The sequence below is a fragment of the Cololabis saira genome, chromosome 19, assembly GCF_033807715.1.
Source record: "Cololabis saira isolate AMF1-May2022 chromosome 19, fColSai1.1, whole genome shotgun sequence".
In the NCBI taxonomy this organism is placed as follows: Eukaryota; Metazoa; Chordata; class Actinopteri; order Beloniformes; family Belonidae; genus Cololabis; species Cololabis saira.
Genome location: NC_084605.1, coordinates 37121813 through 37148685, shown reverse-complemented (window position 1 = coordinate 37148685; position 26873 = coordinate 37121813). Strand labels below are relative to the sequence as shown.

The window sequence follows — 26873 nt, the reverse complement described above, 5'->3', positions numbered from 1 at the left end:
TACGTTTCTGTTTTACTCTCTTTTCTTCTTTTAAGTGTTGCAATGTTTGTTTTTTTGAAACGCTGTGTTTCCATTGCTGTCATTTCCTTTTTTTTTTAATTGTATGGGTGTGTAGTCAGGAAGTGGGTCGACGTGACCCAGAGAGCGCTTACCTCTTTCTAACCCACTTCACTGTCTAGTTTTTACTGTTTCTACTTTCCGGCTCAGGCAGACAGTTACCCTCTGCCCTGCTATCCTGCACACAAGAATCTATGCTTAGGCACACACAAACATTGACTTTGAGACACACACACACACACACACACACACACAGCTCACCCACTCCTCCTAGGTCCCTTCCTGCAGCGATTGTAACACAGCTCACAGTTCTCCTTTCTATCTGGGCTGCAACTGTCACAGCTGCTGCAGGAGGAGGATGCGTGCATGAGCGTGTACGCTTCTCGAAACCCGTCGCAGGTCTACCAAAATATGCTCGCAGGGCTAAGTTGCAGAGTTTTAGCGTCCGTTTGCCCGTCTGGATATGTGGAGCCTCTAGATTGAAGAACGTAATCATGGTGGACACGTACTCCAGGGTCTGGACGGGTCACCAGGGCAGGCAGGGCCTGACTCTGCCCATGGCTGCTCAGGTAGGACAACGCTTGCGGGTCACGACAGCTCTTATTTTTGCAAGATTATATTTATCGTCAGCGTTCTGTATAAGTGCTTTGAAAACGGTGCAGCTTCCTGCCTTCGCTGTAAACTGTTTTCTTTTCCTGTACATGGTAAAGTGGCATTAATAGTGAAGTGACGGCATCCTTTGTTGTTGTTGGATAGTGTTTTAAACCATGAACGTTGTTTGTCTGAATGTTAAAAACAAGTCGTATTTGCTTTTATAAGTTGGAAATGGTCTAAAAAGTGTCTGTAAGTGTCCTCTGACATCTGATTTACTGGTTCACAGGCTGAAGCTGAAAGTGTCGTCTCGTTTCTGCATCAACAACATCAGCAGATACACTGTAGCTTCTTCAACAGACAAACACAGCGTAGGAAAAAGACCCAGATAATGTTCAGTTGTCTCTTATGAAGCTAAAGTAGGGCACCTGACTAGTGGTGGGAGAAGGACACGAACCATCAGTTCAGCAACAATAATTATCGAGACAAATACAAAATTCAGCGCTGAAATTCACATTGTCCGGTTTGTGCATCCGTTTTTTTCGGGACTTGTGGAAAATATACAATTAATGATAAATTAAAGGGGTCAAAAGTCACATTGTTTGGAGTCAAATCTTGAAAAGCATCCCACGTAGCTACCGGGTACATACGAAGTATTTGGGAAGTGCAGGTCATAAAGAAGAACACATTCAAATCAGACTGAAACGTTGTGTTGACAAGTGCGTACTCTACTGTGTACAAGAGGACAGACAGACTCATAAACCAGCAATCAGAGTTCATTCAAAGATTTGTTTGCGTTCACAGTATGATGGGCTTTGTGGTCTTTCCCAAAAGCAGGGGGAATTCCAGAAAGCAGCGGTGCGGCTGTTTTATTTCCATGCGTGCCTCTGAAGTTGTGGCGTGTTGTTTTAATCAATCTGTTTTGAGGTCAGCTGTCTGGTTGTTCACATTGATTGCCTCATGATTATATTTAGCTCAATAATGAAGCAAGGTCGGTTAAGAGATAAGACCAAAAACACAAAAGCTGAATTATTCCCCCGGTTTGCTACGTAGATTTTTTAGTTTAGTTTAAGTTTCTCGGCTTGCTTGAGGTGGAGAAATACATTTTCAGATGTTGACAAGTTTAAAGTGCTCACTACCAGTTTAGTAAACCTCCACATATCTTCACATTTGCCCTAAAACCATTAAAGGTAGGGTAAGTGATTTCTGGATAATGTCATGTCTGTTTATATTTGAACAGAAAATCCTCCAGTGATCCCCAAGAAAACATGCCCCATCACAAACCCGTCTCCTCCTCAACTCCAAACATCAGTGATGTTTGTGATGGTTTGGGGGCAGGGTGACCCCACTCCAGTACTGTGTGTGAAGACTGGATGTTGTTGTTTGTTTTTAACAGAACCCAAAAGATAGGGAGCCACCAGGTCCTAGGGGGATATTTACAAAAGTCCTAAAGTCATGGCTTCCCAAATAAAAGGAATGTTCCGATGTTGCTTGAACCAAAACATCTGCAGAAAGTCAGACCTGGCTTCAGAAAGTGCTGCAAGTTCACAGTGACTGTGTTTCCATGCATCAATAACCCTTTTAAAAACCCGAATATTGGCAATAACCTGAATTTGCACGGCTATGTAAACACCAATATCCCTTTGAATAACCAGAATTTGCTCATATTCAGGTTTTTAAAAACCCCAATATGAGCCCTGGGTTACTCCTTTTAAAACTGAATATTCAGTCATGTAAACGCCAAACGGAATATCCCCATCAAACGGAACAGGAATTTGTTTTCTGCACATGCTCTGTTCACAAGGAATCCTGGTCTTTTGAGTCCAGGAAGTTCTTATAAACACGGAGAAACCAAGACCAGGAGGAGACTAATCACTTCATAAATGTAATGAAGGATATGAACATTTCTGCATTTGTAGACGGTAGAAAGTACCGGGATAGAAGATTTACAAGAGGGTGAGTGAAAAGTTGCGCCAAACAGCATTTGTTTTGAATTTGGATACAGGAAGAAGAAGTGTAAATGACGGGAATTGTGTCATCACGTTCTCCGTGCGTCACTGGTTTGATCCAGATATCCTGAATGATTAATTACCATGTAAACGGAATATTCCCAATGTTTCAATAACCGGAATATTAGCAATAACCCCACTTTTGACTGCATGTAAATGTAGTCAGTGTTTTTTTTTAAGTTCCAAACCAGCAGATTAGAGTTGCTGGAGCGTCAAGAGTCACAGGGTTTCAGTCCTGATGTCTCTGTCTTGAACACTTCCTGCTAAGGCCAACGCACGACAAGTCCTATTGGACTAACCATACTTTACCTTATTGTAGAGCCCCGGGATGGTGAAATGCTGTTTTCTTAGATTTTTCTGAATATCACATGACTTCCTGTTGACAGTGTTTAGAATGTTGTGGTGGAGGAATGTTTTTGTTTGTTGGTTTGTTTGTTGTTTTTTAGCTAAAACGCATAAAACCAAAAAAAGAGGCAAGTAAACTATTACGTCCCTGGTTGAGTTAATTATTCTCATCCAAAATGTGGTCGTTATTTAATGAAAATCTCTCAATGAACCTGAAAGATCCGACGTTTTCTCCTTTAAACACCTTTAGTACGTGGACGAGCAGATACAGCACAGGGTGAAACACGTTTCCAATTCATCTTCAGAAAACACTTTCTTCAGAAAGCAGTAAAAAGTGATGCATTCATTTCATTAGTGGATTTTTATTTACAGTACAACCTACACAGAGGTGTCAAGTAACGAAGTACAAATACTTTGTTACCTTACTTAAGTAGAAATTTTGGTTATCTATACTTCACTGGAGTAATTATTTTTACTTTTACTCCTTACATTTTCACGCAATTATCTGTACTTTTTACTCCTTACATTTTAAAAACAGCCTCATTACTCTATTTCATTTCGGCCTTTTAATAAAAACTATCCAGTTAAATTGCTCCATCCGGATAGAGTGAATTTGGTTGTGGTTGTTTCAGATGTTCTTGTCCAGTTTTGTTCTTACATCCGTTCCCTCAGATTCCTGCAACTAAACTTGGATGTACATTCCAATAAAGGTTAGGATAAATGATAACATGCCTCTGAAGTTTGACTTTTTGCACCATTACAATACTTATAGGCAACTAGTCATCATATCTGCTGCTCTCTGAAACACATGTTAATGCTCAATAGTACACATATATGCTTCTTTAATATATTTGCATTATACTAAGATACATTCATTTTCAATGGCTTTTGTCCTTAATGGCTTTTTTCCCCCTTACATTACTTTTACTTTTATACTTTAAGTAGTTTTGAAACCAGTACTTTTATACTTTTACTTGAGTAAAAAACTTGAGTAGATACTTCGACTTCTACAGGAGTATTTTTAAACTCTAGTATCTATACTTCTACCTGAGTAATGAATGTGAATACTGAAGACACCTCTGAACCTACACCACATAGAGGCTAAATGTGACCTGAGGCCCCGGTTTTGGCCCCTGAACTGTCTTGGCCTGATCCTTTAAAGAGAAAAGGAACAAACAAATAAGGCCGAGAGTGTGAAATAAAGCGGTAACTCTCAGGGTGCGGTACGCTTCAGTGGCGTGCTTGGTGAGGAACCATACATTTAGAGAAAACCCACATGCTTTATGGCTTGTAGGGGTTGTTTCAATTACACAGTATTTTGTTATCGCTGGTATTTTTGGCAGGGCTTGAGAACGGGGGTGTGTTTTCATGACACTCGGCGTCACTCTCATCTGTGTTCTTCAAACAAATTAGTTGTTATGTCTGCATGTGTTTTGCATGTACCTGCCCTGCAGGAAGCGGGGCCATGTGAGGCTCTGTTGATCAACAGCTTCCTTTTGACGACCAACACAGAAGACGTGTTTCTGTTTGGGGCCTGATGGGAAGCGTTCTCACAGACAGGGAGGCCGCGCTAAATGAACTGAGCTGAGCCCAGTTCTCAGTTTCCTCCGCAGTCGCTCCGTAGGCAGAAGTTGTTGATTGTGTGAATTTCCTATTTTAATATTTAATCCAGGATGCACCAAATTCAGTGACCCGCAGAGAACGTGCGTTTACTTTGTCAGGGAGGAATTCACAGAGACGTGAACTTTGGACTGTTTTCTGTTTTTAGTTGGTTTTCCAGATTAGAAAGTGTGTGTGGGCACTTTTGTGGACAAGAAAATGTGGCTCGATCTTGCTTTTGATCATTAGTGTGGGAGGAGAGAGAGTGAGAGTGTGTGTGTGTGTGTGTGTGTGTGTGTGTGTGTGCTTGTGTCACTATAGGCAAGGCAAGTTTATTTGTATAGCACAATTCAACACAAGGTAATTCAAAGTGCTTTATCAACATTAAAAGCGGCAAGACACAATTAAACAGTAAATAACAAATAAAATGATAAGAAAAGATAATAAAAAGCACAAGTTGTTTAAAAGTAAGGGCAGTAGAGTACAGCAGGTACATCTCATTCTTACAATGGCAAGAATTACGTTTCTATACGGTCAAAACGTACAAAGACCGGGTCAAATACATTATTACAAAAGTAATCTGTAACAATTCGTACGGTGAATTAAACCAATTTGACAATTGTATGCCACAATGGCTGTTTCCAGGTCTTATTTCACACAACTGACGAGAATTACGTTTCTATAGGTCAAAACGTACAAAGACCGGGTCAAATACAGTATTAGAAAGTAATCTGTGCTGATTCGTGCGGTGAATCAAACCAATTTGACAATTCTACGTCACAATGCTTGTATTCAGGGCTGATCCATAACTTCCCGCGGTTTTGAAAAAGTATTAAATTTAAGAGTACGCTTAAATAACAAATAAAATGAAATAAAATGATAAGAAAAGAGGTAAAATAATAAAAAGCACAAGTTGTTAAAGAATAAAGCCTGAATTATGGTTCCGCGTTACATCCACGCAGAGCCTACGGCGTAGGTTACGCGGTGACGCGCACCGTACGGTGTGTGTCCCCGCGTAACCTACGCCGTAGGCTCTGCGTTGGTGTAACGCGGAACCATAAATCAGCCTTAAGGGCAGTACAGTACAGCAGGAAGTAGCACATTGGTCAAAGTGTTTGTTTTACACTTTGATGCATACCAAAGTGACGACACTTTAACGTGTAAAACCCCAAAGACACAAAGGAGACGCACCTTTCCTGTGTTCATTAACTTCTTGTGTATTACAAGCATTCCTCAATAACAGCATCTTTTTGTCCGTCCGCAGGTGCAGAATGAGAGTCTGGGGACGGCAGTGTACGTCAACGTAGCACAACTCCGCAAAAGCATCAGTGAGTCTCCCCCTTCGGCCCCGTCGTCCTGCTCTCCTTCCCCCCTCGCCCCGGAGGGATGGGAGGTGCATGTTGACCAGGAAAGTGGACAGGAATACTATTACCACCCTGCCACGGGACACACCACCTGGGACAACCCGTTTATAGACTCCCCGGCGGACCCCGGGCCTTACCCCCCCTCGCCTCCCCAGTCCCCCGTCTTCCCCGTCTCCCCTGCCTCCCCCGCCGGGTGGACCTCCGACTGGGAGCAGCTGGTGGATGAGAGCAGCGGCCGGCCCTACTTCTACAACCCGATGTCTGGGGAGACGTCCTGGGAGCCCCCGGAGCAGCTGAGCCCGTACCGCCCCGCCATGAACGAGTCCATGAACGTTCACCGGTTCCACCACGACGGCCCGGTAAGGACAGCCTGGCTGCCCCACTTAAGCCTCCCTGTCTCCTGTTTTAGCTTCACCCGGGGGAATGCTGTAAATACAGGCTGCTTTTAATGGAATTAAATCTCCTGCGCCTCCACGGCAGACACGACTCATTTCATTAGGAAAGCTCAGGGCGCCCGTGCAGAGCGTCCCCAACAGCCGTCCTCAGGCGTGCCCCTAACTCTGAAAGAACAGAGACGCCGTTCTCATGAGGACTGAAAACACCTAATGGTATTTGTTTGTTTCCTGCATCCCAAAGTCTCATTTCAACAGAAAATCAATACAACACACGTTAAAAACACCTCACACAGATCAACAGTCGTTCTCAAGGCAACCAGCTCATGACCCCATTTTTACTCGTGACCGACTTATCTAAGTTGGAGAACCAGTTTAATGTGACAATAAAGAATAAAAGTTTAAGGTCATTGAGCTCGATGTCGGGAAGAAGGCGGGAAATGATTCAGCTTATTCAAGGACTTTATATTGCAACACAATGCAGCACAAAGAGCGACCTTTAGAGGTAGTAAAAGTTGAATCTTGTAACCTGCAGTGGTAACGTATACGCTGGAAATGAAACTGAAATAACACTGAACCACTCTGAGAAGTAGAAACGCTGTTGAGACTGGTTTGGTGGCTATTTCTCTCCTGTGTGTGATAGGGCTGCAACTAAAGACTATTTTAATAGTCGACTAGTCACCGACTATTGAAACGATTATTCGACTAATCGTTTCAATAATCGGATAATTAGTAAAAAATTTTAAATTTAGTATGAGGTTTCTTTAATTATGTGGCAAATGATAATAAACACCAGAAAGATGGCACTAGAGCCCTGATATAGCGGGACTGTTTTCTACATCCTGATATAGCGGGACTGTTTTTTTCCTGCTCCCGCAAAAAGAATCCATGCCCGCACGGCGCACATTATTAGAGATGCATTGATTTAGTGTCTTCTCCCGTCCCGCAAGAGAAATGTCTAGACAAATCTATCTGATTTAATGTTAACATGATCATTGTGGAGTTTGATGGATGATTGGCAGTTCAAAGACACCTGACTGAAAGTTAGATGCAAATCCATCATTATCATCATCACACAAGTTAACGAATGGAACAAATTAATTTAACATATGAAAATATGCTTAAAGGTATTGTGACATGAAAAACACATTTTTCTTGATTTTTTGTGTTTTGTTGGGTGTCTTGACATCAATTACACCCAAAAAACAACAAACTTTTAACATTCAGTGTATTGTGTGCTTTCTGGGATTTTCCGCATAACTGTGCAAAAACGGCGCACCTGGTTTGGTGGCGGGCCGTGACGTCAGGGCCCGCTAAATCACCGCCCCCTCCACCCAGCTCCCTGCCTCCTCTCCTCTCCAGCGCACCATAAAGGCTGATTTATGGTTCCGCGTTACACCGACGCAGAGCCTACGGCGTAGGGTTACACGGCGACGCGCACCGTACGCTGAACCCTACGGCGTAGGAACTGCGTCGATTTAACACGGAACCATAAATCAGGCTTAACACGGAGCAGTTTAGAGCCTCTTCTGTTCTAATCACCGGAGGAGAACTGCTAAGAAGACCCGCGGCCACTGACTGGACTTAAGATAAGGAGACAGTGCTGCTTGCATGCCTTTATTTTTATGATTGTTTGCTCTGGTTCGCCCTGCTGCTTTTCCGTGCATGCTTCGCCTGTCGCTCCCGGCTTAATGCCGCTTTCCATTTACCTCGGAAATCGGAACTGGGAACTGGGAACTCGGGGGTGGTGAAGATTCTCCCACTTTACCAGTAGGAGATCCCACTTCGAGGGGCGTTCCAGTTGAAAATTCCGACTGGGAACTGGGAAATTCCGACTTCCGAGGACAAATGGAACGCGGCATAACTCTCCGACGCCGCTGTGAGCGTATTGCTCGCGGGGAGCTGCGGTCCCGGTCCTCTGGTCCCGGTTGGACTTCATCCCCGGGCTGTAGTCGCCCTGTCTGGGCTGTGTGTCGGTGTTTGTGGTCGGTGTGCGCGCGTGTGTGTGAAGACGGCAGAAGTGTGTAGCGGTTGGTTGGAGGAGGTTTGGAGGAGGAGCGGAGCAATGATTGACAGGAAAGGGGAAAAAGGACCCGTTTTTCACGGCGCAAAAAAACACTGTAATAAAAAGCCAGGAATGGAGTACTAGAGTGAAGTTTTTCTTGTTACACTCTTTTAGACACATTTGAGGGATGTTGGCCAAGACTTTTAATAGTGTTAAAAGCATGTTAAAAATGATGTCACAATACCTTTAATATCTTACCAAGACGAGTCCGTTTCGTTGAACACTCCGACGTGCTTTCTCTTTAAATGCATTACCGACGTGCTCCCGTGATAAGCAAGGTCGGCTTTGCAAACCTTGCAAGTAATCTTTTTATTCGCCGTATAGAGGCTAAAATGCTCCCAAACTTTTGAAGTTTTATTACCTGCAGCTGCTGAGACGCTATCGTGCATGCACGACTCTCTGCAGAGATTGTATTGAAGTGCGACGCCTCACTCCGTTGGAAAAACACGTCTGGCAACAATTGTCCACAATGGAATTCATAGTCGACAATTTTGATTATCGATTTTTGTCGACAACGTCAACGAATCGTTGCAGCCCTAGTGTGTGACGGGAGGTTTACGTTGTGTGTGTTTCCATGTGTTCATCCCCAGCCCCCGTTACCAGAGGAGGACTACCCCCCGGAGGACTACCCACCTGACGACCCGTCAGAAATGTGCCGTGAGTTCCTGGGTGCCGGGCCTCCCACCCTGCCCAAGGAGTACGCCCTGAGCCACGCCGGCCGGACGGTCATCCCCCGGGCCAACCTGGACCGCACAACCCCCCCCGGCTGGAACCTCTCCGTGGACGCCAACGGGACCTGGGTGTTCACGTGTGACACCTCTCCAGACGAGGTACGACCAGTCAGCTAAGGTCCAGAATACAGAGCAGTCAGCCGGGAAATATCTGAATTAACGCTGGCAAAAATAAATGATAACCCATCCTGCAGTCCAGGAACAGTTACCTGCACTGACATGAGTAACACAAGCACAATGATTACAGTATTAGTGAGTATTTCTAGTCCTCCCACGGGTTGTTTTTGTTTCTTTTCTTCTCAGATGAGTATTGTAGAGAAAATATCCCCTCATCCCCTTTTTTGTTTCCAAGTGACGTGGCCTAAAATGCTTAAGACCTTCACCTGAAAACACGTGTGGAGGTTGGGTGGGAAGGACTCGGCCAGGGGGAAGTTACAAGTGCTTTTTAGCGTGATATAAAACATCTAGATTGATACATTTCCCTTGATGAATGAATGAATGAATGAATGAATGAATGAATGAATGAATGAATGAATGAATGAGTGAATGAATGAATAGTCTTTATTTCCGTCTTAAGCCTTGTACAAGTTAAGCCATTTTTACAAAACAAAAAATTAAAAAAGTAAAATAAACATTGCTTCTGTCGAAAGGTGCAGCTGAGGCCGAAGCTTCTACCCTTTTATCTTGTGATCAACTTAAATATGAAACATTAGCATTAATCCATGAAAACAAACAAAAAGAAGAATAAATAAGACAAATATAAATAAGACAAAATATAAAATTGACGTTTCACATTCTAGAATGTTTTTGATAATATACTTTATAGTTATAGTGTTTTATATTTATTTACAATATTTTCTTTAAACATTTTCTTGAACTTGTAGATAGAACTGCACATTTTTAGGTCGTTGTCACAACTATTCCATATTTCTCTAGCCTTAATTGATTTTTTAATATTAGTTCTTACTGTCGTCGTCTCAAACATGAGTTTCCCCCTCAGGTCAGAGCAGTTTCTTTTATTTAGAACAAATCCTGAATGCAGTTTGGAAGCAGTTTCTGCTTTAAAGGCAAATAAAACAGTTTTCTGCTGTACTATAGTATTATATTTAATAAAGAGATTATTTGTTGGTTCATAATAGTCAGATTTATTAATTATCCTTAAAGCTCTTTTCTGTAATAAGAAAATAGGGTTTGTATTTGTTTTATAGGTGTTACCTAATACCTCCACACAATAAGTCATGTATGGAACTATGTGAGTTATACATCAAAAACTGTGCTCTTCTATGGTATCAAATGCTTTCTTCAGGTCAATAAACTGTATACTGTATACTGTATATTCCCCTTCCTTGATAGCAGTTGAGATTTCCTCTACTAGTTCCATCACAGCCAATCAGGTTATTACCTGTTACCTCTGAACCCATATTAGTGATTGCTCAGCACATTGTGTTTATCTATTAATTTATCAGAGACTTCAATGGACTATAACACAACTGCATAACTTTGCACTTTTCAATAATAACTCCATTAATAATTAACTTTTCTTTCAAAAAGTTGGGATGCAGGATTATATGTAAATAAAAACTGTACGGAGTGATTAAGGTATTATAAAAAAAGGTTATGTTTTTTTGAAAATGGAACAAAAACAAACTTTTCAAATATTGAAACTGAGAAAGAAAGACAAATGTAGGCTTATTTGGGAAAGCAATCTGTTTTATAAAGTTGAGAAATGGTTACTATAAGACTGGAAAAGTTCAAAACAAAGAAAATGAAATGTCCCTTCTAATCGTTAAATGGCGGCAGGTGAGAAGCATTTTAGAGAAAAGGAGTGACCCCTGTGAAACGCTGTACATGTAGTTCCTTCATTTAGGAATAATAACAAATCCAGATATTTCTGCACATAACAATCTGTTGTACAAAAATATTTCAATTGTTGTGATATTTAAGTACTGATTTGAGATACAGATACTTCAATTGTGAAAATTGCTCCATAATGTCACAAACTCGTCCCTCGCAGAGCGTTGTGACATGTTTCCGTTTCCCAACTTACTTGAAACACGTTTGTTGCATCGAATTCAACTTCAGAAAACACTTTCTTTTCAGAAAGCAGTACAATGTGTAAAATGTGATACTGTCAGGGTTTGACACTTCCCCCCAGTTTGTAACTTTCAGTTTCTGTCTTGCCCCGCCTGTGTCCCATCTGCCCTGATTGTGTCTGCACCTGTGTCTCGTCATGTCTCGTTATCCCTTCAGTATATCTTGTCTTGTCATTCCTTGGTTCCCTGTCGGTCAGTACTGGTTCTTCCTCCATGTCTCCTCGTTGTTTTTTCCTGTTCCTGGTTTTTGTTTATCCTGCTCTGCAGCGCTTTGCTTTTGCCCTTTTGGATTAAAACCCTTTGTTTTTTGAGAACTCCTGCCTCCAGCCTCCCTCTCTCTCCTGCACTTGGGTCCTGGAAAACCACACCCTTAACAGATGCATTCATTTCCTTAGTAGGTTTTTAAAAGGAAAGTTTTTTACCTTTTGTCGTTATTTACAGTACAATCTACACCACATATAGGCAAAATGTGACCCGAGACCCTGAACTGTCTCGGCCTGATCTCCTTTAAAGAGAAAAGAAACAAACAAACAACACAAACTTTTATTTTTTATAAAAAATTCTTCAGGTGAAAACAAAGTCGTTTAATGGCCATTACACTTTACAGCAAACAGTTCTGCCTACGTTCAGACTAACTTCTCTGCAGTTTTGACTACCCGACCCTTCTTAATGTGGATGCTTCAGACAAGAAAAGTTCACAGAATGTTCCGACTTTATTCATTAAAGTTTTGATCTATTGGCAGTAAAAAGTATTGATGTGTTCACACAACATTTTAAAATACAGGACTGTCTCAGAAAATTAGAATATTGTGATTTTCTGTAATGCAATTACAAAAACAAAAATGTCATACATTCTGGATTCATTACAAATCAACTGAAATATTGCAAGCCTTTTATTATTTTAATATTGCTGATTATGGCTTACAGTTTAAGATTAAGATTCCCAGAATATTCTAATTTTTTGAGATAGGATATTTGAGTTTTCTTAAGCTGTAAGCCATGATCAGCAATATTAAAATAATAAAAGGCTTGCAATATTTCAGTTGATTTGTAATGAATCCAGAATGTATGACATTTTTGCATTACAGAAAATAAAGGACTTTATCACAATATTCTAATTTTCTGAGACAGTCCTGTATTTTTTCAAGTTTGTCTTCTGTTAAAATGCACAATTTATAAATGAGTTTTTTTGAACAGTGGATCAAGTCTGTGGACGACCGGGGGCAGACGTACTACTACCTGAGGGACGGCTCCAGGTCCCAGTGGAACCTGCCGGAGGTAAAGACCCCTCACTGCTTCACAAACAGCAACAGGATGGGAGGGCGGTTCAGGGAACAGTTTCTGTTTACTGCTAAATTCAGTCAGAGAGAGAAAACTGAGTCATTTTCTGGTTTGCTCATGATTTGTAATTGTCTGCTCTGCCACTGCAGCCGCCCCTCGCTGCAGGCCAGTCTAGGGCGGAGAACGGTTTTGAGGCAGAAAATGTGTCAGTCTTCAAAAACTGGAGACACAGCATGGTGCCCGGTCAACTCAGCGCCGCCCAGGACGACGGGGTACGTCCACGCACGCTACGCTCAGACCTGCACGCACATGCGTGATCCGGTTCACCCGTGCAGGGCGTGTCCGCCCGGGTAACTGTGAAGCTTTAGTCATCCAGCAGGAGAGTGTTTGTCAGCCAACATGAGGGTTCAGCCCTTATTTAGCAAGGCAAATCAAGTGTGCTGCCCTGGGACTGACGGAGGTGCAGGGAGACGGGACATTTGCACACCTGGGAGTTCCTGGATACAAATAAGGGCTTGTGCTGCTCCTTAACACACTTGTCAACATTTGCAGTCATGGGTTGAACGCTTTGCTCAAGGGCACAGCATAGCTGGTTTTTGTAAAGACTTTTCTTGATTCAGACGAAAAGGCTGAACCAGTTCACATAAGTCAAGCTAAAACATGCGGACATTCCCTCCCTGTAGCGCCCTATAATGTAATAATTTCCTATAATGTAATAATTTCCTATAATGTAATAATTTCCTGAAAATGTAATAAGGCCTGAAAATTTAATAAAATTTGCACTTAACTCAATAGAAAATGTAATAAAACCCAATAATAAGTAATAACTTCACCAATAATGTAATACAATTTCCTGACCAATATTATAATAACATTTTTACCAATAATGTAATACCTTATTACGTTATTGGGAATTTATTACATGCTACTCAAAGTCTGCAATTTAACCCAATAGTCATTCTGGTGTTTCAAATCCAGTATATATAACATTCTTAGATACTTAAAACACAAAATGTAGAACTCTGGACTGAAATGAACATATATATTACATTATTTGTCAAGTATTACATTATCAGTTTTGGAAAAGAAAAAAAAAAGACCCACCTGAAAATGTAATAAATTCCCAATAATGTAATAAGGTATTACATAATCGGTAAAAATGTTATTACAATATCAGTCAGGATATTTTATTACATTATTGGTGAAGTTATTACATTATTGGATTTTATTACATTTTCGATTGAGTTAAGTGCAAATTGTATTACATTTTCAGGAAATTATTACATTATAGGGTGCTACACTCCCTATTCTCTCTAAACTTAGAGCTGATGGCTCGAGATGCTAATGATGACAACAGTCGTGTTATTTTGCTGTAAATCAAAACACAATCCAACAAAGAAGCGCATGTTGCACGAACAGCAACCACTTGATACTTTAAGCATTAAATACACAAAAAGATGTAGATCTGCTATCTGTATTGTATTGTAATCAGAGGTGGGTAGAGTAGCCAAAGTAGTACTCAAGTAAAAGTACTGTTACTTCAGAATAATATGAGTCAAGTAGAAGTAAAAAGTAGTCATCCAAATAATTACTTGAGTAAAAGTAAAAAAGTACTTGGTGAAAAAACTACTCAAGTACTGAGTAACTGTTGAGTAACGTCTGATTTATTTTTTTAACACAACCATTCAAACAGACAAAAGTACAAAATAATCATCTTCAGGCAAATTAAATCAATAAAATAATAAAATAAATTAAAATGTAATAAAAAATAGCTTAAATTAAAATAATTTTAAAGTAAATTCAAGTACTTTAATATATAATAAAATAAATAAAATGATAACAGAATTAAAAAAATAAATTAAGTAGTACAAAATTTCCAGCCTTTGTACTTTTCTTTTTTAACCAGGCAGAACTAGAACAAACATGAACTCATAGAAACTCTGTGTGTGTTTGAGTCTGTGTAAATGTGACAAAACATGCAAAAACAAACATTTTTCCCAAGAATCACTCAGTGATGTCATGAGATTGACGCGTACGTGGATAAAAGGGATAAAAGAAAAGTAACAGCTCAACGTAGCCTAATGTAGCGGAGTAAGAGGAACAGTTTCTTCTTCACAAATCTACTCAAGTAAAAGTAAAAAGTATAGTGATTCAAAACTACTCCTAAAAGTACAACATTTCCCAAAACTTACTCAAGTAAATGTAACGGAGTAAATGTAACTCGTTACTACCACCTCTGATTGTAGTAGACATTGTGGTCTTTCTGCTAACGTCCTGGTATAGGAAGTGTATAGATGATCTTTATGTTGTAATAAACTGGACGTCTAAAAGAGTGTTTTATTGTCAGAGGTTTGTCCCGACCCACAAGAGGACCACGTCAGACTACAGCAGCGACAGCTCCAGCACGGGAAACTCTCCAGAGACGCAGCATAACGTGAGTGGAGACTGTGTGGTAACGAATGCTCTCATTTAAGTCGTAGCTGGAACTGTGCTATCCTTGGAGCGCTGGGACCTGCCCCGCTATCTGAACGCTGTCCTGTGTCTCCTTCTGAAGGCTGTTGGTTTCAGACCCTGGAGAAACCCTTATTATCTCACCTCGAAGTGGCTGCGCTATAATGTGGGTTTGTTAGTTTGAGTGCTCACCTGAGCTCCATCCATAGATAGCTGCATCTATCTATGATGGGCGACAGGTGTGACTTCACATCACCTGTGCATGTTTGTTGCACCTACCTTCATTTGAACCACCTTGTCTTTCATGAGTGATGTGACAAATCTGTCCTCTTGCACTAAGCAAGCCATCTTTGTGCTGTTGTTACGTGATTGTACGTCTCTGCAGCTGCACTGGGGTGATAGTTCCAGCCTTCACATCATTCCAGAGATGCCGGCGTTGCTCCTGATATAATAATGATGCACATCAAAAAGGCCAGTCTTGTAATACTATATACAGGACTGTCTCAGAAAATTAGAATATTGTGATAAAGTTCTTTATTTTCTGTAATGCAATTACAAAAACAAAAATGTCATACATTCTGGATTCATTACAAATCAACTGAAATATTGCAAGCCTTTTATTATTTTAATATTGCTGATTATGGTTTACAGTTTAAGATTAAGATTCCCAGAATATTCAAATTTTTTGAGATATTTGAGTTTTCTTAAGCTGTAAGCCATGATCAGCAATATTAAAATAATAAAATGCTTGCAATATTTCAGTTGATTTGTAATTAATCCAGAATGTATGACATTTTTGTTTTTGTAATTGCATTACAGAAAATCACAATATTCTAATTTTCTGAGACAGTCCTGTATAATTTCTGTCGTAAAATACCAACCAAGCGAGTTCACTTCTCCTTCGAGCGAGTATTTAAGATAACATCTAACAAGTAGGCTGTTGTTAACCCACAGCCTGAGGGCCATAATGGAGAAGTGATTATTGCCCGTCTGTATTTGCGTCTTCACGCTACATTGTGCTGCAGTTGATTGCGTGCTGTTTACTAAAAGCTAGTGTTACGTTTTTTTTTATCCTTTTTTTTTTCTTTAAAAAGACAAAAGTTGCAGGAGAAAGTTGCCAACTTTGTGCGCAGACGCTGCACGTTCTCCCGTTTCTGCCTGAGTTTCTCTTGTGCACGCTGATGTCCTCCCAGTCCAGACACGAGCATGTTAGGATGATCGTGAGCATGTTGGGTGCTGCTCTGTGATGGATGCTGGATCTGTCCAGGGGTTGCTCCACCTCTCGTCCAGCGACTGCTGGGAGACTCACCATCAATCCCATTCTAGACGTGTCCTGCATGCATTGTTCTTTTAATGTCTATATAAAGATTTGTATTCATGGTAAAGTTTGAAGACTGTGAAGAATGTTTGATGTTGACTTCCAAAATTTGCTCATATTTGAATTTAATCTTCGCTCCCGTTGGCCAGACGTCAATGCAAAGCCAAAGCCTGACTAGTCCAACAGCGTGCTTAGCAGTCGCTGAGATCTTCTATTTCTTCTCTCCAGTACTCGAGTTGTAAAAAGAATCAGGGGGGATGGTGGATTTGATCATATGGGGACAGATAATTTGTGCTGATTACAAATAATATAATATATTACAAATAATAGCAGTGACCAAAACACCTGCAGAAATACTGCAGGAATGACATAGCAGCAGTTAAATGCAGCCTTCTGTAAGCTTTAAATATCCACTGGGCTTACATCAAATACATCAAAACACAACAATAAAAAACACTTTTCTGAACTTATCAATATGACTCTGTCCTTCACAGGATAAGTAACATGGATCACTGCAAAAACTCACAATCTTAACAAGAATATTTGTCTTATTTCTAGTTAAAATGTCTAATTTTAGTAAAAAAAATCTCATTACACTTAAAACAAGACTCATCACTGGAAAAAACAACAATTTTCACCTGTTTCAAGTAGATTTTCACTTAAAATAAGTAGAAAAATCTGCCAGTGGAACAAGATTTTTTTGCTTGTAATGAGAAGATAAATCTTGTTCCACTGGCAGATTTTTCTACTTATTTCAAGTGAAAATTTACTTGAAACAGGTGAAAATTGTCAAATAAGTTATTTTTCTGGAGTTATTTTTCTGGTGATGACTCTAAATGTTGAAATAGCAGTAAAACCACATTCATTGATGAAATGACATAAGGGATGGAAAGGAGGGATGGCAGTTTTACAGGGGGGATGATTTGGACCGTTTTTATTTCAGGGGGGATGCCGTCCCCCCTCATCCCCCCTCAACTCCAGTACTGCTTCTCTCCCTTAAAACCCCGTCAAAACTTCCTCTTGTGGCACCAGATAGTTCAGTTGCGTGCGCAGGCGTCCCGTATAATGAGACTACGTAGCCTCTGGTCCAGGTTTGAATCCCTCCTTCTCCTTCTCTCTCTGTCCCCCGTCTTCTGTTTCACCGTTCACTTTCAACAAGGGCCACTGGTGCTCAAAAATCTGTCGTTTGGTTGTGGGTCCAGATCTGAACTGAACCAAAGTGTGAGCTGAATCAAAGAAAACATCACATCTTGTTGAAACAAGATTTGAGAAGTCAAAGTAATTAAGTCATAAATTAAGTAATTCAAATAATTTAGCATTTTGCAATTTATTAGACATTATGAGCTTTTTCAACATGTATATATATATCAGTGTCTTTCAACCTTTTTTTCTTTCACGGCACATTTATTAGCATAAAAAAATAATAATAATATTAATAAGAATATTAATAATAATAATAATAATAATAATAATAATAATAATAATAAAAATAATAATCATTCAGCATAGCACAAAAAATATGCACTACAACCTTTTGCAGACATAAATGAGGAAGCCTACTGTCGCCCATTGACAGTATTTAATTACTCTGTTAGTCACTACACTTTACACACAGGTGCTCAACATATGGTTTCTTATTTGCAATAAGTAAATAATAATCTCTTTGTACTACTAAAGTGAAATTGGATCATTTCCCACAGCACACCTGACAGTCTCCCACAGCACACCAGTGATTGAAAACCACTGGTATATGTAATTATGTATAATTTGTGTGCGCTGAACCTTTTTACCATCGTGACCAGAGCTTTGTGTCCCCCATATCCCATGATGCATCTTCACACATAAACCTAATAATTACAGAGTCCACGGAGGATTAAGATCTCATTATCTCTGGTTCATCCTAAGGTGCAGAACTTGGAGAAAGCTGGAATTCTCAACAAAACAAAAGTGTCTGAGAACGGAAAGAAAGTCAGGTAAGCCAACGCCGCCTCGAGGGTTTTCTGTTTATTCCTATCAAAAATATTTGACAATCTTTAGAAAAACGGTGCATCCAAGATCTATATTTTAGTTTATGTATACATTTGGAAAAAGTTGTTATAAAAAGCTGAGTTTTTTGGGTTTTTTTTGTACATTAAGTCATGGTTACTGTTGTTTTGTCAGGAAAAACTGGTCTCAGACATGGACAGTTCTTCACGGAGGAGTGCTAACGTTCCACAAAGACCCAAAGTCTGCAGCGACGGGCGCCGCGGTACGACACGCACTTTGTCTTAATGAGAGAAAGACTTTTATGTTTGTGCAAAAGGACCAACAAGCACAGAAAATTGCTCATCCTGTGTTAATAAAACGCTTTGACAGTGTCTGTACACCGTAACAGGGTTAGGGTTGTTTTGTTTTGGGTTTTTTTACTTACTTTTTCTGTATTTTCAATACTTTTCTTCTTCACGTAATCCACCTTTTTTAATCACGTTTCACATCTGAGAAAGAAAATCAAATAGTGAGCTGCTACACAATGTCACGATTAGGAGCCGTGACGGCATAGAGAAGCTGCCGGGGACAGCTAGTGATTTTATTTTATTTTTTAAATCTGTTGTTTAATCTTTTTCATGCAGCCATTACAAACAAAACAAGACGGCAACAAAGGTTTGACAGACACAATCATAAAGACAAACACTGCACACATGGGTGGAGTGCTGTTTACGTGTCACTGTTCACAGGGTGATGTGCGGTGTGCACAGTTTGGACAGACGTAGCATCGCAGCAGAGCGTCACGGCGCTTGCTTGACGCAGGTCGCCCTCCAGGAATGTGGTCTCGTCAGTTTTGTTAACAGCTGGACTTTTTTTTTTTTCCTCCCAACACAGAACAAGACCAATCAGATTGTTCCTGAGATTGCAGTGGATCTGAAAGGAGCATTGATCGGATGGGCCTCAAAGGACAAATCCAGCAAAAAGAATGTTTTAGAGGTGAATTTATTTGATGAACACAATCAAAAAAGTGCGATGTTTCACGGAAAACAAAAGGAGTTTAACTGACTCCATATGAATTTTGTCTCCCTCAGTTAAAAGGAAGGAACGGTGTGGAGTTTCTGTTACAGTACGACACAGAAAGCATCATCACTGACTGGCACAAAGTCTTAGTGGACACCATACGGCAACTTGTAAGTCCCCCAAAAGAAAACAGCCTTCATGTTCATTTGTAAATTAAACAGCACACATAATGACCTATTTTTTTGTCTGTGACGATCCATGTTTGGGTGTGAAAACCTGGACATAACACAACCCTGTCACATTGTTTGGGGCCTCCGCCTGTGTTTTTGGTTACTGTGACATCACAGACTCAGATCAGAGCAGATCTTTCCAGCCTTTACCTTTCCCTGTTTCATATTACGCTGCATTTGCTGTTTAAGTTTAAGTTTTATTTTAAGTTTTATTTGGATCCCCATTAGCTGCAGCAAAACTGCAGCTATTCTTCCTGGGGTCCAACACAAAAATAATATACAATACAAGACAAAAATTAAAAGCAAACCTAAAGAGGTTGTAGAAGAAAAAGAAAAAAACATAGAAAAGAAAAAAAGGAAATTCTACTCCAAAATATATTCTAGATCAGGGCTGTGCCACTGAAGTGGGTGATGCGAAGCTGTAACATTGACACAAGGCACAGCCCGTGGATGATGGAGGGGTGAATTTAAGTCTGTAGTGTGAATCTGCCCCCTAAACCAGCTGCTATGAGCAGAGGTGTACAGACGTGGTGGAAAAGGGGGCTGTTGTGGTACAGAATACAGAATATTGTGTCCGCTTTTGAAAAAAAAAATCATTACATTCCTCCTTTAATGACGATTGGCTTTCTTTCTAACATAAAAAGTCTCTTAGTGTATGTATGATTAATTAATTAATTATGAAGATGATGCTAAAAGACGTTTGCATTACAAAGTCCAAAGTGGGGGGGCGAGCAGGGCACGTTTGGGTATAAATCGCTTGTTCTGATAGATAGATAGATAGATAGATAGATAGATAGATAGATAGATAGATAGATAGATAGATAGATAGATAGATAGATAGATAGATAGATAGATAGATAGATAGATAGATAGATAGATAGATAGATAGATAGATAGATAGATAGATAGATAGATAGATAATAAAAAGCACAATGATTCCATAACATAGTTCAGGTCACCATAAATATTGCTCATTGAACCGATGAAAGAACCAAATTACAAACAAAAATAGATATTTGCAAAAGGCAGAAATGGTTGATGTACCTGCGTTTGATCCACGTGCTTTTGTTGCTGTGATGATCAGGAGTACCAGGAACACCCTAGTGATGAGGACGACGGGGACTTGTATGAAAAGATCGGCAACACAGAGCGAGAGGACAAGCTCTTGGACAAGCTTGGAGACAAGCGAAGATGTGAGTCCAACAAACTTCTCTTGTATTCAGTGAAAATGCAAGATTCATGACGCTGTAATGGTTAGATACCGCTGAAGCCATTTTTAACGCCTGGCATCACCGCCTTTAGCCACCAGGCCGACTGTCACACACTCATCCAGCTCTGTAGGGGAGACGGACCCCAAGAAGGTTCGAACAAAGCTGATGAAGTTCCTGATGAAGCGTCCCACGCTGCAGTCAGTCAAGGACAAAGGCTACATCAGAGGTACGATCAAACAGGAGAACAGATCCACGGCGTTCTTCCAAAGCTCCGGTTACATTTATTAAAGTTAGGGTCTACGATTTTACATATTGTACATTTTTATCAGAATCATTTATAAGGTTGTTATGGCCAGTACTCGAGTTGTAAAATAAAATCAGGGGGGTGGTGGATTTTTATCATATGGGACAGATAATTTGTGCTGATTACAAATAATATAATATTTTACAAATAATAGCAGTGACCAAAACACCTGCAGAAATACTGCAGGAATGACATAGCAGCAGTTAAATGCAGCCTTCTGTAAGCTTTAAATATCCACTGGGCTTACATCAAATACATCAAAACACAACAATAAAAAACACTTTTCTGAACTTATCAATATGACTCTGTCCTTCACAGGATAAGTAACATGGATCACTGCAAAAACTCACAATCTTAACAAGAATATTTGTCTTATTTCTAGTTAAAATGTCTCATTTTAGTAAAAAAATCTCATTACACTTAAAACAAGACTCATCAGTGGAAAAAACAACAATTTTCTCCTGTTTCAAGTAGATTTTCACTTGAAATAAGTAGAAAAATCTGCCAGTGGAACAAGATTTTTTTGCTTGTAAAAATTGTCAAATAAGTTATTCTTCTGGTGTTATTTTTCTGGTGATGACTCTAAATGTTGAAATAGCAGTAAAACCACATTCATTGATGAAATGACATAAGGGATGGAAAGGGGGGATGGCAGTTTTACAGGGGGGGATGATTTGGACCGTTTTTATTTCAGGGGGGATGATTTGAATTTGAATGAGTAACATGGTATCTTACCTGTGATTCCATTGTTGTATCTTGGTGTTTTCTTGGTTTTCTCACGCAGACATGAACAAACACCAACACACACGGCTCTGCGTTGTATTTGCCCCGCGTTGTACAGGGGGAGGGAGTTTGTGTGGGGAGTAGGTGTCTTTTTTTTTTTAAAACTCAAGATCGTAGACCCTAGCTTTAAGTATATAAGAGTAAAACAATAGAAATCTATAACGTATTTCCTTCCTACCAGGAATTGAGTGCTGATGCCTCCGTCTATGTATGAAATATTAAGTCAAAAGGAAGAGAAGCAGGTGTGAGCTGTGTGAAAATGAGACAGGAAGTGTTGAGCTGTGTTTATATTTATCACACCCACTCGCCGGCTTTACTCATCACGTCATCTCAGTTGTTGTTATCCCCAGTGCTCCTGTATGACTCCAACACTAATAACGGTCTTGTTTCCTGCAGAAAATGTGTTTGGTTGTCATCTGGCCACGCTATGTGTACAGGAGAAGAGCACGGTTCCCAGCTTTGTGGAAAAATGTGTCAGAGCAGTGGAGAAGAGAGGTAACATACTCTGTTTATGTCACAGCGATGGTTAAGTGTTTTCTTTCTGTGCACAAGATTTGCAGCTGACCCAAAGGTGCTGATGTGTTGATGAACAGGTTTAGACATTGACGGCTTGTACAGAGTCAGCGGGAACCTGGCCGTCATTCAGAAGCTACGCTACAAGGCTGATCACGGTAACGTCAGTTAGTTTTCAACAAACTCATTTCTGTTGAATTGATTCATTTTCTCTGTTCAGAAAAGTTCCCTGGAGGCTCCTGGCCTCTCTGAGCTTATCCAACAGCGCCCCCTGCTGTGCACGTAATGGCTCATGTACCTTTTGTGTTGACACAGAGGAACTGGACCTGGAGGACGGTCAGTGGGAAGACGTGCACGTCATCACCGGAGCGCTCAAGTTATTTTTCCGAGAACTTCCGGAGCCGCTTTTTCCCTTCAGCCACTTTAACAAGTTCATCACGGCCATCAGTGAGCACTTTTTCTCAAATCCATGAATCTAATTTTGACAGAAAATAATCAGTAGATAAACTTGTATTAGGTACTAATGTTTTTGCTTCTGATCCTTCCCTTCTACTCTGCTTTTCCAGGGATTCCTGATTATAACCTAAAACTGTCCTGCATTTATGAACTGGTCAAATCACTTCCTCATGCAAACCACGACACAATGAAGCTGCTTTTTGGGCATCTACACAGGTTTGCATATTCCTTTTACCTCTATCTTTTAAAGTTAGTTTTTTCCCCCCATAATGCACAGTGGAAAATAAGTGCAACATTTCACAAAATTAGTTTATAGAAAGTGCAACAAAAGATCTCAACATTTCATAAAATACAGCATTAAAGCACATATTGCAGCATTGTCATGTGGCAAATTACACTGTGCTACCTACACTAAAACACATCATTCTAGGGGTGGGTATTGCCAAGGACCTTACGATACGATACACATCAGGATACTTGAGTCACGATACGATACGACATTGTGAAATCCAAATTTTGCGATATATTGCGATGTTATACATAGTTTGCTGAAAACTGTAAAGGGCATTACACATCTTCAAATCTGAGTTGCACGTACATCAGATTCTAGTGATAATTCATGGGACAAACTGAGTCAAAAAAAGGTAATTCAAATTATCCATGCTATTTTATTGTAACTTTACAAGCTAAAGTTACAACATCTTTGCATATGTTTTTCATGTTATTTACATCATATGAAATGAACATTACATAGGAGTTTGCATGTTCTCCCCGTGCTTGCGTGGGTTCTCTCCGGGTACTCCGGCTTCCTCCCACAGTCCAAAAACATGCATATTAGGTTAATTGGTCATTCTAAATTGCCGTTAAGTGTGAGTGTGAGTGTGAGTGTGTCTGGTTGTCTGTCTCTATATATGGCCCTGTGATTGACTGGTGACCTGTCCAGGTGAACCTGCCTCTCACCTGTAATGAGCTGGGATAGGCTCCAGCAGACCCCCGTCACCCTGCAAAGGATAAAGTGGGGATATGGATGGATGGAAATGAACATTAACAGTATTATTTAAGACCAGGTATACAATAAAGTCGTACTGGATTTACAACCCATCTGAAACATGATTTATTATTTAAAATTAAAAAAAAATCTATATTAAAATTTTTAATACCGAATCGGCCGGCAAAGTATCACAATATATTGCCATATCGATATTTTTGCCCACCCCTATATCACGCTCATGTTCACCCTATCCACAGTAGGACCTGAAACTGGAAGCATCCTACCACGTCACCATTAATCCTGCGTACAAAACTGATTTCACAGCTGCCAGAAACGGACAGTCATTCGCTGTAATAAATGAAGGGCATGTGTTGAATGTCATCATCATTCAGTTCTTGAAAAGGAGCTGAAGTGAGGCTTTGTGCTTGAACTATAACTACTGACGTGCACTGACTGTTTAAGAGGCTGAAAAGATATGAAGGAAATCCCCGTCGCCCTGATGAGCTACAGAAATCTGAAGGTTATAGCGAGTTATAGCTTATAGCGGAAAACACAAAAATACACAACCATGATTAGTGTCCCATTTTTTTTTTTTTTTTTAAATTGTTTCTTTATTTGGAAAGGACAATAAATAAAACGATACAGCAACACTCAATCAAATGAAAATGAATGTCCTTCCGGTTTTGTTAGTTTAAGTCACAAAAATTAACGTTTACATGAACTATGAACAGAAAGGAGGTCACCTGCCGCTGCTGTGTTGAACCAAACATAAAACCCAGTCGAGGTCAAAACAATGAAATACATATTACCAGTGAAATCAAACAAAATCTGCTCTCATGGGGGTGATAAATACAATCCAGTTATTCCAAATCTTATAGAACATGTCCCGTTGTGCTTTTAGTTGGAAGGTCAGCTTTTCCATCCTGAATATCTCTAAGGTGATACCGATCCAGTCTTCTAGAGTAGGTGGGGTCGGAGTTAACCATCTCCTGGTTATTGCTTTCTTACTCGCCACCAAGAGCAATTGCAGCAATTTTATCTCTCGCCTACATTCCAAAACAGTAACATGACCTAGATATAACACGTCAAAACTCAGAGGAAACTGAATGTTAAAAACTGTGCTTACTGAAGCCTGAATACCCCTCCAGAACACCTTCAGCTTGGGGCAGTCCCAAAAAATGTGATAGTGGTTAGCCACAGTCGAGCCACATTGTCTCCAACATGGCAAATTTGCCCCTTTGTATTTCTCCTGATACGGTGTCTTGAAATATCTAATGATATTCTTCCAACAATGCTCTCTCCAGTCCATGGAGCTAGATGTTGTCCATTGGAAGGACCAGATATTGCTCCAAGTCTCCTCAGAAATGTCAATCCTTGCTTCCCTTTCCCATTTAGCTTTGATGTAAAGAGTGTCGCTATTATTGGCATGGGATATAGCTGTGTACAGCTTGGAGATGGAGTTGGCTGGAGTCATTGTCATGGCATTTTTCAAAATGTGGTAAAATTCTAATTCGACATCTGAGAGACCTGTCATTTTACATTCACGATCAATATAAGATCGTAGTTGCAGATATCTATGGAAATCATTTCGTTGTAAGCCATGTTTATCCTGTAAAACCTCAAAGCTGAATACAGTGTTCTTATGAGTGAGTGAGAGAAATGTTGTAAAACCATACATTGTCCACGATTTGAAGCTAGAATCATGCCTGTTGGGGGAAAAATCAGAATCAAACGCAAACCATCTGAACATTCTCAACATTCTATGTATATTGCTCATATTAATCACCTTCTGCCAGACTTGAAACGTGTGGTTCAGCCATGGGTTCCCCAGCTTTTGTAACTGACACATTATACCCTCATCCGCCAACACAGCTTGAATGGGGAATGGATCTACTAGATTAGACTCCAGCTCCTTCCACTTAGCCGCATATGTTCCATTACTCCAATATAGTAGAGGAGCTATTTGAGCAGCATAATAATAATTCTTTAGACAAGGGAGACCCATCCCCCCAGAATCCTTGTGAAGTTGAAGGGTGGCATATTTAATTCTCGGTTTCCGGCCCTGCCAAACAAATCTGGAGATCCATTTATCCCATTCCCTAAACTGAGTTTCACTCACCTCTACAGGCAAGTTCCTAAACAAGTAAAGTAGTCGGGGGAGTACACTCATTTTTACTGCGCTTATTCTTGAGCTAAGGCTCAGAAAGGGCACCAGATTCCATCTATGCAGATCTGCTTTTATTTTCGAGGATATTGGTACATAGTTTGCCCGGAAGAGTCCTGAAAGATCCTTAGTTAAGTGTACACCTAGATATTTAATGATCTCATTTTTCCAATTTACCTTAAATTTCCTACGTAAAGTCGCAGGGACTATATAGTTTAATGTCATCACCTGAGTTTTTGAAATATTAACTTTGTAGCCAGATAATTTACCAAAATCAGACAACGTGGACATTAATTCATTAAATGAACCTTCTGGCTCCCCCAGGCAGACCAGCACGTCATCTGCAAACATTGCCACCTTGTGTTCAACTCCTGACATTACAATACCCTTGATATTTACATTTTGTCTTATTGATTGGCCTAATACTTCTATGAACAGATCAAAAAGGAGCGGCGAAATTGCACAACCCTGTCTACACCCCCGATACAAGTTGAAAGACCCAGATAGATCTCCATTGACTTTGATACGGGCTGAGGGTTTATCATATAGCGCCTGAATCACTCTGATAAACTTATCATGGAAACCAAACTTTCTCATGGTTTTGTACAAGAAAGCCCAAATTACGGAGTCAAAAGCTTTCTGCGCATCCAAACTCCCTATAATAGCTTGAATTTTGTCCTCTTGTATTTTTCCTAGGATATGTAATATTCTTCTGATGTTGTCTGATGTTTGTCTATGATGAATAAAGCCAGTCTGATCTAGATTGACTAGTTCAGGCAGCAGCGTCTCCAATCTACGAGCAAAAATAGAGGTGAATAATTTATAATCCAGATTGAGGACACTAATTGGGCGATAATTTCCACATTCCTGTCTATCCTTCCCCTCTTTCGGGATAACAGAAATGGTTGCCTCCCTCCAGGAGGGCGGGATTATTCCCTCC

The 26873-nt window shown here is 40.2% G+C and overlaps 1 protein-coding gene across 1 annotated transcript in view; it reads left to right on the top strand.

Moving 5' to 3' along the window:
* Positions 1-26873, top strand: part of arhgap27 (Rho GTPase activating protein 27) — a 43072-nt gene that overhangs the window by 12430 nt on the left and 3769 nt on the right. Inside the window, exons 3-17 of the mRNA XM_061709260.1 lie at positions 5866-6324; positions 9013-9252; positions 12444-12524; positions 12677-12799; positions 14875-14961; positions 18202-18269; positions 18457-18544; positions 19156-19257; positions 19353-19451; positions 20596-20704; positions 20814-20948; positions 22206-22304; positions 22403-22480; positions 22638-22769; positions 22889-22994. Coding sequence (XP_061565244.1) covers positions 5866-6324; positions 9013-9252; positions 12444-12524; positions 12677-12799; positions 14875-14961; positions 18202-18269; positions 18457-18544; positions 19156-19257; positions 19353-19451; positions 20596-20704; positions 20814-20948; positions 22206-22304; positions 22403-22480; positions 22638-22769; positions 22889-22994 — 2006 coding nt within the window. The remainder of the gene's footprint in view (positions 1-5865; positions 6325-9012; positions 9253-12443; positions 12525-12676; positions 12800-14874; positions 14962-18201; positions 18270-18456; positions 18545-19155; positions 19258-19352; positions 19452-20595; positions 20705-20813; positions 20949-22205; positions 22305-22402; positions 22481-22637; positions 22770-22888; positions 22995-26873) is intronic.